Source organism: Monodelphis domestica, chromosome 7 (assembly GCF_027887165.1).
Source record: "Monodelphis domestica isolate mMonDom1 chromosome 7, mMonDom1.pri, whole genome shotgun sequence".
Classification (NCBI taxonomy): domain Eukaryota; kingdom Metazoa; phylum Chordata; class Mammalia; order Didelphimorphia; family Didelphidae; genus Monodelphis; species Monodelphis domestica.
The window spans coordinates 223,980,534-224,000,016 of NC_077233.1; the positions used below are offsets into that span (position 1 = coordinate 223,980,534).

Sequence of the window (19,483 nt, forward strand, 5' to 3'; positions counted from 1 at the left end):
AGGCAAACAGGTTGAAATTACTTGCCTAGGGTCAAACAGCTAGTAAAAATCTGAGGCCAGAATTGAATCCATGAAGATGAGTCTTCCTTATTCCAAGCCCAGTGCTCTATCCACTCTACTACCTAACTGCCAGTGACAAAGAGTTATTTTTCCAAATTATGTCAGAATGTTAGACCTTTGAATAAATGAATGAAAAAGCATTAAGCTTTTACTATGGGCAGCTAGCTAGGCGGCAAAGTAGTTAGAGCATTGGATCTGGAGTTAGGAACATCTGAGTTCAAATCCAGCCTCACTAGATATGTGACCCTAGACAAGTCACTTAACCCTATTTGCCTCAACTTCCTCATCTGCAAATGAGCTAGAGAGGGAAATGGCCCACCACTCCAGTATTTTTGTCAAGAAGACCCCAAATAGGGTCACAAAGAGTGGAATACAACAAATGCCCGAATAACAAGTGTTCAGTGTTGGGGATAGAAATAAAAACTTTTATACTAATTGGGTAGACAATACATTTTTATACTAATTGGGTAGACAATACATGTAAAGCCCAAGGATATGTGCAGTCACACTGACTCCAGGCCTGGTACTCTATCGCTCCTCCATCTATTTGCCATAGAGGTAGAAACTAAGACTCTAAGAAAGAAAATGACTTAGTCAAGACCTTCAAGCCAGTTAGTAGCTAAGCTTGGATAAAAACCCAGATTTCTCAAACTCCACTCATCACATGATGCTACCTGTTTGATTTATTGGTCACTCTCAGTTCTTATTTAGTTTTAAATAACAATAAATCAGGAGAGAATACAAGAAATATATTCTTGCAGGATCGGTCCAATAGAGGGTATTTTGTCTGCATAACTAGAGTGGCAGAGATTGTCTTTGGTACACTGGGCTTCAGCTAGTTTAAAAAATATGTATATTACTCCAAGTAGCTTTTAACATGCTTGGAAATATTCTTCTAGGTTCTCAAAAAATGTGCACACCAAGAAGAGAAGCGTAAATCAGTCTAGAGAAGCCTGCGGTGATGTCCTTGAAATCTCACTGAAGGAGAAATGAAGACATTGTCATTTTCTGCTATTGTCCACGGATTCCCATAATTGCTCGATGTGAGAACCTGGCTGCATGTCCAGGCTCATCCATCATCTTGCCATCTTTGGGGAGCGTGCAGTAGATAGGCAAATGCCGAACTCTTCATTTCACCTCGTTAGCAGTTCCAAAATGACAATGTCATAATAATGAGAGAGGCTTAAAATAACCGCATTTACATCAGCTCAGAATTTCGGAGGATGAATGTAGCACATGTTAAGAGAAAGTAATCTGACAGTAAATATTGAAAATAATAACAAAAAATTAATAAACTTTTTTTAAAGGATTAAAAGGAGGATGTTAGGTTAAGAATTAGCCAATATTTGATTTGGAATGAGGAAGATCTGGGTTGAAATCTTGTCTCAGATACCCTGGGCAAGTAACTTAAATTTCTCTGGATCTTTCTTTATTTGTAAAATAGGGATAAAATGCCACTTATATCCCAGGGTTTTTATGAGGATCAAGTGAGATAACATATGTAAAGTGCTTTACTAATTTAAAAGCTCTTGAGGAGAAATATAGGTTATGTCAAAAATATCAAATTAGTAATTAGATTATCTAACTTGGATCTCACTAACTCAAGACTAGCTCTGCTACTTACTATCCATGTGCCGCTGCACAAAACGGAATAAATACTTCTCTAGGCCTTGATTTTCTTGCCTATAAAATGAAGAGGCCAATAGGAGCAGGTGATAATCATCAGTAATACACAGATACACACACAGACACAGAAACACGGAAACACACACACACACACACACACACACACACACACACACACACACACACACACACTGATATAGAGGCTTAAGGCTTCAATGATCCTGACTGGCCATCTACAAAATCCAGAAGATCAAATTATACTGAATAAGCGCTCAGCTCCCACTTCCTGCAAAGACCATTCCAACTACAATTTCCTTCTCCTGTACAGACTATCTCAGATCAAGGTAATGAATTTAACTTCCTTGCAGCAGAAACAAAGACAGGAAATGAATGTGATTTCATTGATCCCCCTGACACAGATATCAAGTAGTTTCATTAAACATTTGGTGGCCTCAAGTGACTCTGCTAAACCCTATGAAATAAGCACTCTGAATTTTTCATTTTTATTCTCTGTTGACAACCTATAACAATCCTGCTCTTTTCCACGTTCCTGATTTCCTTTTCTCTTCCTTCCCCCCCAAACAGCCTCTCAGACCCATTTTCAAAGCTCAATTCATAATGTAAATTCCTGATTAGTCACCTTACCTCTCATTACAAGTCAGATTGAATCAAAGACAGATTAAGTGAAGCCCAACAGCATCAAACATAGTTCCTCTCTGTTAAATCGACCTGAGAATTTCTGCCCAAAACTGTCTTCTGGGAGGGCAGCCACTTACTATCATAAGCTTCCCTCCAAGGCAAACAAAATGAGATCATCTATGAAAAGGAACTTTAAATGAAATGAAACTTCTCCTTCCTAGAAGATGATGTGAAAAGGCATCATGGGGTGAAAGTTCCTACAACACCATTGGAGAAGGACTTGGGCTCTTTCATTGTTTACTCAAAATGGTGGCATTTAAGGTGAGAACAATATTTGCATGGCATTATGTGAATCACACCAGAAGACATCTCTAGCCAAAACTTTCCCTGGAATAGTCCTCGTTCAACATTTGTTCCTTTAGGTGGATCTTTTGGCTCCCACTCTTTCTTTATACAATGTGCATGCCTTTCCAATGACTAAGGGAAGGATGATTTCTTAGCTCCAGCTTTTCCTTCTGACAGGAGATTTAGAGGCGGGATGGCACCAGTCTTGGGGTAGGGTGGGGCAGAGTTGAAAGGGAATCAAAGGTATCCAGACAAGAACAAGGAAGTGAGAAAGGGATCTGAAAGATTCAAGTTGCCATTGTTAAAATGTGCAAGCCCAGTTAGCACATTTCTCTTTAACTGATGTCTTTCCCAGAAAACTCACATTTCCTGTTTGGTCCCCACAAGCTCTAGGACCCATTATGGATTCCCCAGAAATCAAAATCTCTTGAACTTACTTCATGGGTTTGAACAGTGCTTGCCCATAATTCTGGAATGTCATGATGAGTTTTAGTTGAGTTCCCCCAGATTTCATTGCTGTAGAAAAGGAAAGGAAAAAAAATCACATCCATTTTATCCCATAAATAGCTTAAGATGATTATTAACAGTTTCACTTATATTATGTAACAACAACAACAGTAATTATATAACATGCTAGACAAATATATATGTAATATGCTAAAGTTTGCAGACCATTTTTCAAAATTCCATTCTATACTTCAAATAACTTTGGGAGACAGGCAATAGCTAAATTTAACAATAGCTAAGATTTTTATAGTGCTTACTAGATGCCAGGCACTATGCTAAGTATTTTATAATTACTATTTCATTTTGCCCTCACAAGAACCTCAGGAGATAGATGCTTTTATTATCCCCATTTAATGGTTGAGGAAACTGAGGCAAGCAGAGGTTAGTCATTTGCTCAGAGGTAGGTAGGATTTGAACTCAGCTCTTCTTGATTCCAAATGCAGAAGTTGATACCACCTTGTTATCCTTGTAGGAATAACTGTAGAGAATCTGATCCCATTTCCCTGTGTGGGCTAGATGGTTCTCATTTTGAAATAATATGGATTTCTCTTTAGCCAATATTTTGTATTTCTTAAAATCTATAGACACACTGCACATAGAATTCATTTGTACAGGAAACACTGGACTCATTCTTGCCTCTAGAATATTTCAACCCAGAGAAGAGAAAGGCTTCACTTTTTTTTTTTTTGGTAGGGGTTTGGGCGGGGGAGAGATGCTTAGGCAAGCACTTTGGAACTGTACCTGGCAAGTTAGCTGGACATTACAGGCATCCTCCCAGACCTCAGGTGTATTGCTGGACATTTAAGCAGAGCAGTTGAGGATCAGACTGGGTGACCTAGCTATTCGTGATACCCTCTACAATGGTTGGAGTCTGAAAAGCTCACCAAAAGGGGGACAGAGTAACCCTAGTCTGACCTTGGTTTCTAAGTAGTGAGGGAATTCAGCTGTCAACCAGCAGGTAAGGCTGTTACTTATTAGCTGGGGCACCATGGTTGGGGAGTAGGGGTGAGGCAGAGATAGTAATAAAGGGAGAAAAGAGGGCAAGGAGGTGATTCAATTAAAGAGGGTTAGATTTGGAACATAAGTAACTAAGTTTAAATATTGGCTGACACAAACTCTGTGACCTTGATAAGTCATTGTACCTTAGTTTCCTCACCAGTCAAATGAGGGACAGATTAGCTAGAGTATTGGATTTGGAAAGAGGAAGATCTGAGCTGAAATCTTGCCTCAGATACTTAATAGTTGTGTGACCCTGGGAAAGTCACTTGATTTCTCTAGGTGTCTCCTTTTTTTGTAGAATGGAGATAAAATTCCATTTACATCCTAGGGTTTTTATGAAGATCAAGTGAGAAAGTGAGATAATATGTAAATCTCCTTACAAACCTAAAATCAAATACTATGACTCTAAAGTCATAAATTCCTCTTTAAAATTAGTTGGTTGGGTGTAGCATAGATAGCAATATCTCTTAAGATAAGCACAGGGAGATCCCTAAGGAAATCTCACCATTCACTGACCATCCCACTTCTTCAACCCCTAATATTTGTGTCCAGGTAAAAATACATTGCAATGAACTTTCTTTGTGGTGACAAAGAATTGGAAATTGAGGGGATGTCCATCAATTGGGGAATGGCTGAAGAAATTGTGATATATGTTGGAGATAGAATACCATTTTGTTATGAGAAATGATAAGCAGGATGATTTCAGAAAAGCTGGAAAGATCTTCATAAACTGATGCAGAGTGAAATAAGCAGAATAGGAAGAATATTGTACACAGAAACAGCAATACAGTGAAGCCATGGCTGCTCTCAACAATAAAATGATCCAGCACAATTCTGAAGGCCTTATGACAAAGAATGCTATCAACCTTCAGAGAAAGAACTGTGGGAGTTGATACAGATGAAAGCATACTATTTCTCTTTTTATTTGGTGCTTTGGTTTTATGTGACTATTCCCTTACAACAATAACCAATATGGAATTATATCTTACATAATAATACATATATATCACAGATCACATTGCTTACATTTCTGAAAGGAGGGAGGGAGACAATTTGGATCTTATAATCTCAGAAAATGTATGTTGATAATTGTTATTATATGTCATTGGGAATTAAAAAAAATCTTTGAATAAGAAAGGGAAAAAAGTATAATTCTAAAATGAGTTGATAACAATTTGCTGGGAACTTTAGCTGAGTTGTTTAAGGATTAGTCTATGGTCTTGAACTAGTTAATATTATTATAATTATTTATTTTGTTAAATAAAGTCTGGAGAATCAGAAAAAAATACATTATGATGTATATCAAGATTCAACTATGGCAGGGGAAGAAAATTATAGCAGTTTATAATTAAGCTATTACTTGAATATAGTAGGCACTTAATAAATGCTTATTGATAGTTTATGAAGCTCGAAAATTTATGTGGTCTTTATAACTAGTGAGGTAAGAGACCAGATAAGAGTTCTAGGTCTGGAGCCAGGATGACCTGACTTCAAAACTGGCCTCAGATATTTACTAGCTCTGTGACCCTGGGCAAGTTCCTTAACCTCTACTTGCCTCAGCTTCTTCAACTGTAAAATGGGAATAATCTTAGCACTTATCTCCCAAGGTTGCTGTGAGAACCAAATGAGGTAATATGTGGAAAGTTCCTAGCAGTGTCTGACACAGCAGGTACTGTAGAAATGCTTATTCCCTTTCCTTCTCCTTATCTCATTCATTCCCCTCCATGACCCTATGTTTAATGGAATTATATAGGTATAATTGTCTTCAGTTTGGAGTTGAGGTACCTGAATCCTACAACAAGTAAAGCAACATCCCCAAGATCACATGACTTTACAAGGTCCCCTAAGAGTGTACAGGGAAGGCAGAGGATCTTTCCTCAGCCTTCTAGATTTCCACTTTAATATCTCTCTCCCTGAAGTAGTTGATAAGATGATTGTATATCTAAATCTCAGATTACAGGATTATTATTTTACATCTGAAATGGACCTGAAAGGTCCAAAGAACATAGGGACTTAGATCTAAAGCTGGAAGAGGTATTATTATTATTAATAATAATAACTAGCATTTATATGGCACTTTTAAGATTTGCAAAGAATTTTGCCTGTCATCTCTATTTATTCTCTTAATAACCCTGGGAAGTAGATGTCATTGTTATTACCCTATTTTGCAGATGAAGAAACTGGGCTGAGAAAGGTTAAATTACTTTTTCCACGTCACAAATCTAGTATGTATCTGAGGCAGAATTTGAATTTGAGTTCTCCTATTTCCATATCCAACCCACAATCAGAGGTCATCTGATGCAATGTCATTTTACAGATGAAAGATGATGTGCTTGAGCTTACACAAGCCATGTAAGTAGCAGATCTGGCACATAAGCCAAACCTAGATTCCCCTCTGGGCAGGTAAGTGTTGAGGTGTCTAGAAGGCTGGGCTGACAATCAGGAAGATTCAGCTTAATGAATTTAAAGGTAGCCGTGACATTTCCTAGCTGAGTGATCCTGGACAAGTAACTCTACCCTGTTTGCCTTAGTTTAATGAGCTAGAGGGCATGGCAAACCGCTCCAGTATCTTTGCCCCCAAAAAAACCCAGATGGAATCATGAAGAGTCAGACATGACAAAAATAACTGAACAGAGTTATTTTACCTCCCTTTGAAGCCAGAGAAAATACTTCCTACTGTTGCATACCCTTCAGTACATCTCCCAGCCCACCCCAGATGGAATTGCTTCTGTCTCTCTGCATACACACTGCCATTGGCCAGAAACCCCTGTTCCTCTTAAATCAGGGTAATTGCCCTAGTTCCAAGTCATCATTTGGGTTTTATTTGGTGGTTTGTTTGTTTCTTTTTGTCCCAGGCTATAAAGACTCTGTTCAGATGGTATCAGAGTGCTGGACGGTACCATGCCTCTATGGTCCAGAAGAACGATGCTGATGGATAAATATTCACATGTAACTAAAGAACTAAATCATTAATCCAGGTAATCCAGGTCAAGAAGATACCTACCCTTGAAGGTTTTAGGCAAAGGTCTATTAACAATATAGTAGAAGGGACAGCAGTCCATTGGCCACATTTTTGTAGCTGGAAGCCAGTGGATCTTTTAGCCTTCCTCTTCCCATTTTGTAGACCTAGAGAGCCTGGAGAGTGGTGGTGGGAAGTGATTTGTCCAAGGTTAAATAGTCTGGTTTTCTCATGGGTAAAAAGGAGAGGGTGGCAGGTCCCATCTAATCCTAATGGTCTATCATTCTGTCATTTGAGTGAAGGAGGCAGCCCTGGAGTTCTTGTTTGTTCTGTTCTCTTTTCATTTTGTTTAAGATCGTGACTATGGCCAGGGTTCCCTTATTCACTCACCAAAGGAGGCAGATATTGAGTTAGAGACAGACAATGGGAGTGACCAGATTTTAGAAGAATGCCATTCTCTCTCTCAATACTAGGTGGGCATTTGGACCAGAAATTTCCAGTTTCTCATGTATAGTTTCATTCAGCAAACATTTACTGGGTCTCTATTATGTAAAATCAAAGGTAAATTCGTCCTTAGTTGTTGTCTCTGGGGTCAAGCAAAACAAAATGAATTCTTCTTCCAATGGATTTAAAATATTGGGGGGGGGAGAAGGAGAGAGGTTATATAAGAGTATCAAGTCCTCACTGTCTTCTCCAAACTCCAAATATTCCTAATTCTTTTTTATTTCTTTTTTAACCATTATTTTCCACCTTAAAATCAATATCAAGTATTGGTTCCAAGGCAGAAGAGCAGTAAGGGCTAGGCAAGTGAGGTTAAATGACTTGCCCAGGGTCACACAGCTAGGAAGAATCTGAGGTTAGCTTTAAACCCAGGGCCTCCTATCTCTAAGCCTGGCTTTTAATCCCCAGAGCCACCTAATTGTCCCTATCACTAATTCTTTTAATCAATCCTCTTAAGGTATAATCTGAAGGTTTTTCACCAGCCTGGTAACTTGATTTTGAATACTCTTCATCTCTTCAAAGCCCTTCCTAAAGTGTGGTTCATAGGACAGAAAACAATGGTCCAGATATTGTCAGACTAGGGCAGAAATCAGACTACCACCTTCCCTTTTCCTGAACACCATGTCTCTCTTAATGTAGCTTAAGATTTCGTTAGTTTGATAAACACAATGACCAACAGATAGGTGATGGACTAAAGCAACTTGTGGAACATAATTCTGGACATGGCCAAAGTGGAGATTGGTTTTTCATTTGACTACACATGTTTGTTACTTGGATTTTGTTTTTCTTTTATTTTTCCTTTTCAGTGGGGGAAGGCTGAGGAAAGGAGAGATTATCAAGGAAGAAGAAGGAGTTAGACATTGGCTTGCCTTCTTCAAAAAAAAAAAACAGAAACAAAGATAAAGAAAAGTTCATCATTAAAGCATTTTATGGGGGGGTGGGGGATCCACATCAGAGAAAAGAAAGATGGCAACAAGGAATCATAAATAATCAGGATAGCTTTGAAAGTTAGATGTTGAATTTCTAATAAACTTTAAAAGAAAAGCAAGTCCATAATCTTATATTCTACTACATGGGGAAATTCTCACTTTATTTGGAGTTTGTTATGTTTAGAATATAAAAATTCAGAATCCAAAATGAAAATTCAGAATAAAAATATGTAAGAACTACATTAATTAACTCATATCCCAACTCAAGACCCATATTGAAACTTCAAGTCCATTAATACCTCCACCTTCAATCCCAGGCTCCAATCATTGTAGTAGATCTTTCTAGAAGAAAATATAATGGAAAGAGTATTGTATTTGGAACCAGAGGACCTGGTTTCAATCCTTTTTTACTCCTACTTGTATGACCCTGGCTAAGTCCCTTAACTTCCCAGGCCTTAGTTTTCTCAACTGCAGAATGATAGAATTGGATTAGATTGCCTCTACCAGATGTATTTAAAGAAAGTTCAACTAACTATACTTTAGGATAGCTTTATCTAGAGCCAAATATGAATTCTTTTTCTACTTGTGTATGACCTTGGGTAAGTGATTTAACTTCTTTGAGCCCTAGTTTACTCATCTAAAAATGAGGCAAGGTAGCTAGGTGGTGCCAGGCCTGGAGTCAGGAAGGTTCATCTCCCTGAATTCAAATCCAGCTTCAGATACTTATTAGCAGTGTGACCCTAGGCAAGTCTCTTAATCCTATTTGCCTCAGTTTCCTCATCTGTAAAATAAATTGGAGAAGGAAATGGCAAATGATTTCAGTATCTTTGCCAAGAAAACTCCAAATGCAGTCACAAAAAGTCATACACAACTGAAAAATGCCTGATTGACAATAACAAAATGAAAGATTTGAACTAGGTTACCTCTCAGGACTTTTCTAGTTCAAAATCCTGCCTGATACATTTAAAGACAGTCTAACCAACCATACCTTTGGAGGGTCTTATTCAAAATCAAATATGGCAGTAGGACTAAAACTGCTGTTGATAGTTCTAGCAAATCCCATAATGGATTTTTTTCTCCCTTATGGCAGGCCTATTGATTCTCAACCTTGCTAGATCAAGAAGAAGAAGATAAAGACTTTCTGAGACTGTCCCTTCGTTGTGTTGGGTAGGCTCTGGCTAGTCTTAACTGGTATTTATTCCTCTCAAACCATTCCTACAATAACATGTTTACTAACAGATGATTTGGCATTTTTAACTATAATTTTCATTTTCCATATGCCAGGAAAAGTGTAATTGAAATGAACATTAGACATGAGTAAAGCAGTTCAGTAGGGCTTTCACAGAACATCAGTATTTTCCACACCCTTGAAAATGTTAAGTTGGCCATCTTTAGATGCCCAGAGCAGATGGCTATGTAGGAAGACAGTGGCTACAGATGGTATTCAAGGACTAGACTAGCCTCTTAGCCAGGATGGAAGGCTACATATACGGTGATAAAGAATAGCAAAACTTGGCTCTCCAAGGTACTTTATAAGCCTCAGTATCTCTTCCTTTCAAAAAGTTCAAAGTTCCTAGCTTGGCATACAATGACTTCTCCAATCTTGCTGTAAACTTCCTTTCTGCCCTTATCTCTCAGCACCATTCTACACAAGCATTCTGGTCTAGTTAGACTGGTCTACTCAATGGCCACTAGTACTTAGTCTTTTCTGTTTTTCCTGACTTTGTTCTCAAGCCTGAAATGTCATCCCCTTTCCTGACTTTGGGCTGGTCACTGAAACTCCCCAGACATTTGTTTCCTCACCTGTAAAAACTACTTGTAAGTTCTTATCTTTGAGCCAAGGACCCCTTGCGAGTTGCCACCCCCAATTCCTTGCAATGTTCAGTCATGTCACAAAACAAAAGGCAGCAGGAGAAAAATGAAAAGGAAGAATAAATTCATTCAAATTCTATATTGATTCAAAATGAAATGAGGTCTGGAGTTGGGAGGACCTGGACTCAAATCTGATCTCAGATACTTCCTAGCACTCAGATTTGAACCAGACTTGAACTCAAGCCTCCCTGATTCTAGGTCTGGTGCTCTATCCATTGTAAAACCTAGCTGCCTTCCCCATTAACCCCAACTTTTTTGCATGGAAGAAGCTGGTTTATCCTGAAGATCAAATATAGATTGGAAAAGACAGCATGTAGCCTAGTAAGTGAATAGAAGAGGGCTAAGGGACAAATTTATTAACTTTCCCTTATACTGAGACTTTTAATCTGGCACCTATGATTTTTCATTTTTAATCTTCTCTAATTATTATCAGTATTATAGCATAATGATATGTTAAGATTATATATTTATATGAATAGATTTCCTTTGCAATCCTAAGGATTTTATTTCATGAATTTAAAATCATTATTCTGAGAAGTCTATAGATTACACCAGAAAACCAAAGAGGACCTAGTCACACAAAAAGATTCAGAACTAAAATTCCCTCCTTCCACAGGAGGTCTTTCCCAACCCCTCTTAATTCCAGTGCTTCTTCTCTGTTAATTATCTCTTATTTAACCTTTTATCTTTACTTAGTATGTATTTGTTTGCATGTTGTCTCCCTTATTTGATGGTAATCTCCTTGAGGGCAGAGACTCTCCAGCTTTGCATGGTGGTCAGGACAAAATAGGCTCTTCCTCCCTCCCCCGCTCCCTCCATCCATATCTCTCTCTCTCTCTCTCTCTCTCTCTTTCTCTCTCTCTCTCTCTCTCTCTCTCTCTCTCTTCTCTCTCTCTCTCTCTCTCTCTCTCTCTCTCTCTCTCTCTCTTCTCTTCTCTCTTTTTTCTTTCTTTTCTTTCTTTCTCTTACCTTCTTTCTTAAAATCAGCATTGTTTATTGGTTTTAAGACAGAAGAGCAGTAAGTACTGGGGAGGGGGGGGAATAAGTGACTTGCCCAAGGTCATACAGCTGGGAAGGGTTTGAGGCCAGATTTGCACCTAGGACCTCCTGTCTCCAAGTCTGGCTCTCAATCCACTGAACCACCCAGCTGACCCACATATAAAGTAGGCACTTTAAAAATGCTTATTGATTGATTGAACCTCTGACTTAGAAGCATGTATATATGTATATGTGCATGCCCTCAAGGGTTTGCACATGCCCATTGAAGGAGGGGACAGTGTTACTGACAAGGCAAAGAAGCCCATCTCCTCTACCTACTCTGAATCACCAAGGCATTCTAAATTGCTTTGTTTGGCTTCCATGTACCCATGTTCTCAGGTAGTAAGACTGTTATTATTGAATCCTGAGTTTGCAATGCAGCTGGAGAAGTTAGCAAATCTTTTCCCCTTTACAAAAAGCAGCTTCTTTCCTGACATTTGCAACCATATTTATTAAAACTCCTCTTAAAGTTCCCTTCAGGTAAGTAGGGCAAGATCTGTATACACCCAGTTTGGCTGATTATAACACTTTCAAGGAATTATCAGGTAATTCCTCATATTAATAAATAATTTGGCAGAGCTTAAATTCACATGCTAAAGAGTCTTATCTCTCTTATTAAATAAAAGTAAGTGGCATAATTAAACCCCCACTAGATTTCTGCATTTCCCTTTAATAAGCAGGACCACTAGGTAGAAAACTCTTTAATTATTTGATCCTGGGCCTGTGCTGGTGAGGTCACCAGCTTTTTTTCAGTACTTGTAATCCCTTTTTAAAAATATAACAAAATATTATGCAAATCTGGTCCGTCTAATTATTCTTCTTCTAGAAGAGAATCCCTTATGCATGGCTGTTTTACTGACCCCTGTCTTCTACTGTATTACCAGCTTATCCCCAAGGAACAAATAAGTAATTAGAAATTAAAGGGCATTAAATAACTCACACTTAGCAGATACTCCAGAAACTAGACTGTCCTGAATTAAGCAAACTTTTGTAGTCATGTGCCTTCCATAATGTTTTTGGGAGAAAGATTTTTTTTCTTTCTTAACCTTGGTTCCACTCTTTAAACAATAATACTGTATGGAGAGATCTGATTTAAGGTCAACCAATAGTAAGGCAAGCCAGAGGTCCTGGGTTCAAATCTAATCTCAGAAATTTCCTAGCTGTGTGACCCTGAGCAAGTCACCTAACCTCAATTGCCTAGCCCTTACACTCTTCTACTTTAGAACCAATCCTTAGTGTTAATTCTAAGACAGAAGGTAAGGGTTAGAAAACAAACAAACAATAAGGCAGGCCTTAAGGGTTATTGGAAGAGAAAGGGGTCCATCTGATAAATCTCTAGGTAGTATGGAAAACTCTGTGTCTCACTAAGCTATTTGCTCAGACCTGACATTACTTTTAACTAGGGACAGGGAGAAAATCTTTCATTCCTCACAGTTAGAAATAAGGCTTAAAATGGAAATCTCCCAAGAGAGGGAATAGACTGATTTCAGTCCCTACTAAGGTATAAATAACCAATGACAATCTTTTTCCAGTGGCAAATTTGATCAGAGGGAGAGGAGAGAGAATAGCAAGGCATGGGAAATAAAGGAGTGGGGAGAGGGAAGGAGGAATGGGTTTCAGAAAGACCAAGATCTTTGAGGGCAAGGCCATTTTCAATATTTTATCTTAAGAGAAAATAATAATTGACATCTATCTGACACTTTAAAGTTGGCAACGCATTTTACATACATTATCTCATTTTAATATCAGGACGATCCCTGTGGGTTGGGATGCATTACTGTTTTGTTTTGTTTTGTTTTGTTTTTTTAGGATCGCTAAATGGCATAGTGGATAGAGTGCCAACCTCAAGTCAGGAAAACTCATCTTCCCGAGTTCAAATTCAACCTCAAACATTTTAGAGTGTGTGACCTTGGACAAGTCAATTAACCCTGTTTGTCTCTGTTTCCTTATCATGTAAAATGAGTTGGAGAAAGAAATGGCAAACCACTCCAGGGTCTTTGCAAAGAAAACTCCAAATGGGGTCACAAAGAGTCAGACATGACTGAAAAATGACTGAACTATAAGATAATTGATTTTACTGGTGAGGACAGCAGACGCTAACAGAGGTTAAACGATTTAGCTAAGGGATATGACTCCCAACAATAAGCTGGTGATTCACTCAATGAAAGAACATGATCTGAAATGATGATTTGTCTGGCATATCTTTGTAGTCTCTTAATAAATTTTTATTGATAGATTGAATGAAAGAACGGAACGAATAGTTCGAAAAGCATGGCATCATGTGTAAAGGGTTAGAGATGGAAGAGCCTTGAGAAATGATCTACTCTAGCATTTTATTTGACAGATGAAGAAACTGAGATTCTTAGGGAGACTCTTGGAAAAGTAATTTGTCTGTGATCACACAGGTAGAAAGCATCAGAGGTGGAATTTGAACTGAGATCCTCTGACATTGAAGCAAGTGTTCTTTCCATTGCACCATGACTTAATGAAGGTTAAAGAAGTACTGAATGGAAGAACCAGGATTCTGCCTCCATATAAAACATCTTTCTACTATTAAGGGGAAAAAAAAAGCACATCATTATAGAAATGAGCAATGATATCTAAACAGAAAAGCCTAGAAGGTATCTCTAAAAATTAGATGTGCAAACAAAATTCCTTAATTGGCATTTGGTTAGTTTAAAATCAAGATTAATTGCATTAAAATAATATGTAATGGTGACTAATATTTTATTACTAACTGAACTTGGCAAAAAGTCCAACACTCTCCACTATTTCCTGGAAAATCTGAGATGGGATTCTGAAAGGAGAGATGTTGACATTTATGGCTAACCAAGGGAGTATTCTATGAGAGAGAGAGACAGACAGACAGACAGACAGAGGGAGAGACTGGCATAGATTTGTAGAATCTGGAAAGGGAAGCTCCTCATGTTAGTTTTATGGACATTGTGGGGCCAAAAGGATAGAAGAGAATAAAGTTCAATGTGTATTGTGTTACGTCATTTCAGTTATGTCCGATTGGATTGTTCATGACCCCATGTGGGGTTTTCCTGGCAAAGATACTGAAGTGGTTTGCCATTTCCTTTTCCAGCTCATTTTACACATATGGAACCTGAGGGAAACAGGGTTAGGTGACTTGCCCAAGGTCACCCAGTTAGTGTCTGAAGCCAGATTGGAGCTAACTCCAGGCCTGGCACTCTGTAGGAAAGATGATAGATATGGAGGTGGATGAACACATTGGCCACTTACTGGATATGGATTAGGGCATGGTGGTGGAAAGAAGGAAGGAAAGAAGGAAGGAAGGAAGGAAGGAAGGAAGGAAGGAAGGAAGGAAGGAAGGAAGGAAGGAAGGAAGGAAGGAAGGAAGGAAGGAGGGAGGGAAGGAAGGAAGGAAGGAGGGAAGGAAGGAAGGAAGGAAGGAATCTAAGTTCTTTATTATCCCCATCCCTTCTACATACAAACACATTATTTCTACTAAATGGTTCTAATTCATCCTTTTGGGAATAAGAAAAACAAATGTAATCATCTGCCATTTGACAAGTTCCACAGAGATAGACAGGAGATCTGGGTTCAAATCCTACCTCTTCTGCTTACTATGATTTTGGACAATCAATAAAAATAAAACAATCTTTTTAATAAGCACTTGCTATGTGTAGGCCATGTGAGGCACTGAAAATGTAGATAAAAAAATGGAAGAAACTCTGCCCCCAAGGAATTTACTTTTTATTGGCAAAAAAAAAATGTATATACCTATCAATTTATACAAAAGTATATTTTTAGCACACACATCTATAAGTATTTTCTTAATAGCTGTGGGACCTTGGGCAAATTACTCAATCCTGTTTGACTCAGTTTCCTCATCTGTAAAATGAGCTGGATAAGGAAATGGCAAACCACTCCATTATCTTTTCCTAAAAAATACCAAATGGAGAGGCAACTAGGTGGCTCAGTAGGCAGAAAGCCAAGATCAGAGATGGGTCCTGGGTTCAAATTTGACATCAACTATTTCCTAGCTTTGTGGCCTTGGATAAGTCACTTAATCACAAGTGCTTTGCCCCTTCTGCTTTGGAACTGATATTTAGTATTGATTCTAAAACAGAAGGTAAGGGTTTAAAAAAAAAAAAAGGAAATCCCACATTAGGTCATGAAGAGTTGAGCATGACTAAAATGACTGAATAAAAACAACAACAAAAGTATTCGTAAGTAAGTAAAAAAGTAATTTTGTAGGGATGGTACTAGCAGTTGAGCATGTCAATAAAGGCTTCACATAAGAAGAAAACTAAATTGGGAAGAAACAAGGGATTCTAAGATTTAAATTTCTCATCTGTGGCATGAAGAGGTTAGATTAGATTTCCTATAAGGTCCCTTCGGTCTCTACATTGAAAGGCAGGTGGGTGGAACAATGGATGCACCAAGGGGTCTAGAGTCAGGAAGAGCTGAGTTCAAATATAAGTTCAGACACTTAATAGATATGTGACCCTGGACAAGTCATTCAATCTTTGCTTGCCTTTTATAGTTCCTCAACTTTAAAATAGGGGAAATAATAGCAGCTATCTCCCAGGCTTATTATGAGAATCAGATAAGATAATATTTGTAAAATGCTTAGCAGGGTACCTAAAACATAATGAGTGCCACATAAATACTAGCTATTATTATCAATCCTTTAAATTTTGAAGAGAGAAATCATATCCTTCTTTCATCTCTTTTCTTCATTCTATGTTCATTCATTCTCATATAACCCTGGTTTTTAGTTCCCTCACCAGCCTGATTGACTTCTGCTGGATATCCTTCCATCTCATTATGCCCCTATAATGTACCTTCCCCACCAAAAAAGACAAAAGAACATCAGTGAGTTCGAAGTAGGGGAAATCATAGCAGTGATTCTTATCTCTGTCATTCTGGACATTCTTAATAACTGCAGCCAGAGACTGCATTAATTACATGTTTTATTGATGCTCCATATCCTGCTGACTTACAATGAATTTACAGTTCATGGAAACCACTAGCTTTTTTTTACATGACCTGCTATAACTAATATACCCCTCTATTTTAAACCTAAGAGCTTTATTTTCTATTCTCAAAAGGTTGCCTTTACATGTCTCCCTATTAAGTTACTAAATAATGCCTGCCTTTTGATCCAGTTATTCCACGGCTAGGTCTATATCCAAAAAAAGATCAAAGGAAAAGGAAAAGGCAAGCCTTTATGTACAAAAATATTTATAGCAGCTCTTTTTTGTGTTGGCAAAAACTAAGGAGATACACATCAGTTCAGGAATGGACAAGTAAGTTGTGCTTATGTATGTGATTGAACATTATTTGTGCTGTAAGAAATGAAGAAAGAGAGGACTTGAAAGAGACTTAGAAAAGTCTGGATCTGGAGCCAGGATATCTGGGGTTCAAATCTGGCCTCAGACACTTCCTAGTTGTATGACCTTTCGGAAGTTACTTGACCCCAAATGCCTAGCTCTTACCATTCTTCTGCCTTGGAATATTCAGTATTAATTCTAAGACATAAGGCCAGGGTTTAAAAAACAAAACAAAACACTTGATAAGGCTTTCATGAATTGATGTAGAGTGAAGTGAGAAAAACCAGAGGAACAATTCATATTCTAACATCAATTTTTATAAAAATGAGTAATTTTGAAAACTTATGAAAAAAGAAATTAGTAGAAACAGGAGAACAATATATATATATATATATATATATATATATATATATATAGTAATAACATTGTAAAGAAAATCAACTTTGTGAAAACTTAAAATTCTAATCAGTAAAATGATCATTGGTGATTCCAGAGAATCAGTGATGAAGTTCCAAAGGATCAGTACAAGGAGGTGATGGTCTTATGGCACAGAATGAGATGCTTATTTTTTGTATATATTCAATTAAGAGATTAATTTTGCTTGACTATAAGTATTTCTTACAAGAAATTTTTTTCTTATGGCTAACCAAGGGAGTATTCTATGAGAGAGAGAGATTCCTTCCTTCCTTCCTTCTTTCCTTCCTTCCTTCCTTCCTTCCTTCCTTCCTTCCTTCCTTCCTTCCTTCCTTCCTTCCTTCCTTCCTTCCTTCCTTCCTTCCTTCCTTCCTTCTTTCCTTCCTTCCTTCCTTCCTTCCTTCCTTCCTTCCTTCCTTCCTTCCTTCCTTCCTTCCTTCCTTCCTTCCTTCCTTCCTTCCTTCCTTCCTCTCTCCCTTCCTTCCTCCCTCACTTCCTTTCTCCCTCACTTCCTTCTTTCCCAGTCCACTCCCATTCTTTTTAAAAGAGACAATACTTATCAATGTGATTTAACTGATGAAGAATACAACAGGTCTATTACTTCTCTCATTCTGGACATCTCTAATAATTGTTGCCAAGACTGCATTAATTACATTTTTTTTTGATGCTCATATCTTCCTAGCAAATTATTAGTTTGGAAAGGAATGAATTTACAGTTCACCAAAATGACTTAATTTTTTCAAAATTAACTTAATTCTTAAAATTAATTAATTTCTCAGCTAAATCCTTCTATCCTAAAAGAGAGCACTTTGTTTTCTGTCCTCAAGAGGAAGGTTATACGTTTCTCCTTATTAAATCTCATTTTGTTGTCTTTGGTTTACTTCTCCAGCTTGTCAAGACATTTTTCTTGATTCTGTTATCTAAAGTATGTGCTTTCCTTTTCATTTTATGTCATCTACAAATTAGAAGATGTCATCTAGACTTTTATGAAAGTCATTAATGAAAAATGTTGAAAAGAACAAGGTCAAGGGCAGAGCCTTGCCAAGGTCTACAAGAGACCAATCTTCATCTTGGAAGATGTTGACTGTAAGATTCTTGAAGGTAGGGACTCTTTCATTTTTGTCTTTGTATTCCTGGTGGCTATCAGCGGGATATGAGAAGTGATTAATAAATTCTTTGTGATTGATTCATTGATTGAATCACTAATTTATATTCTTTGGTCAATCAGTTCAGAACCCACAAAACTATATTATTGTCATAGCCATGTGTATGACTAAAGTAATGTCACATCTCTGGATCTTGTTTGAAAAATGGAGGTATTGAAACAAATGATTTCTAATGCTCCTTCTAACTCTAAATGTATGGTCCTGTATATCCTGGGATGGAAACATCCAGAAGATTTATCATTTTAATTTTTTAATTCATATATTTATTATCATTAAATATTATTTATTGACTACTTACTGGGATGACTATCTAGTATCGAGTGAGGATTCCGTTATCTTCTGAGATAGGAACATAGTGGCTTTTCAATAGAGTGGGGTACCTCCAAAGTCCACTTGTGTTGAGAGTTTGAGACTGTCAAGATAAGGCAATGGGTATATGGCTCTCTCAAAATGGCGATAGCAAAGATCCCACATATAGAGTAATTCTTTTTTTTGTCAATGTGAATGATCACTAGTATGACTTTAAGAGCATGAAGAGGTGGGTCTTACCTCAAGCACCAAAACCTGCCAACATCCGGGAGGAAAAAGAAAACCCTCAATAACTTGTACTTAGAACTGTAAATCAGCTCAGCCTCTAGCAGTAGCTAACAGACATCCAGTCCAAAAGACAGTTTGAAGTCGTGGAAACAACATTTCCCAAGGAGACAAGAGACCTGCCTCTGTGACTCTGACCACAAAGAAGACATTTCATCTAGAGGCTTTATTTTCAGCGTTTATAATATGGAGACAGCCTTACCTTCCATGTCTAAAGGCATGTTGAAATAGGTGATCTCATCAGGTCCCTTCCAGCCCTAATGCCTATAAATTGTGAATTCTTTAGGTCCTTACAGTTCTTTCTAAACAGTTCCAAGGTCTGCTCTGGGAAAATCCCATTAAACTTGCCAGGATTGGAGTCAGAGAAAGAGCTAAGTTCACACAGAGAATGGTTGAAGAGAATCTATGGTAAACTACACTGGAATCAAGTTAGGGGAAAACAAGTCTGTGCTCCAACATTTATTTCATTCCTCGAGGTCTCCACAAGGAGAAAGTCAGATTCTCCTCACCTTGACCCCCTCTAGCCCAATA

At 37.8% G+C, this 19,483-nt stretch overlaps 1 protein-coding gene across 1 annotated transcript in view; it reads right to left on the reverse strand.

Moving 5' to 3' along the window:
- The window catches only part of FAM20C (FAM20C golgi associated secretory pathway kinase), a 159,801-nt gene that overhangs the window by 119,474 nt on the left and 20,844 nt on the right, over nucleotides 1-19,483 (reverse strand). Inside the window, exon 3 of the mRNA XM_001378018.5 lies at nucleotides 3,108-3,186. Coding sequence (XP_001378055.3) covers nucleotides 3,108-3,186 — 79 coding nt within the window. The remainder of the gene's footprint in view (nucleotides 1-3,107; nucleotides 3,187-19,483) is intronic.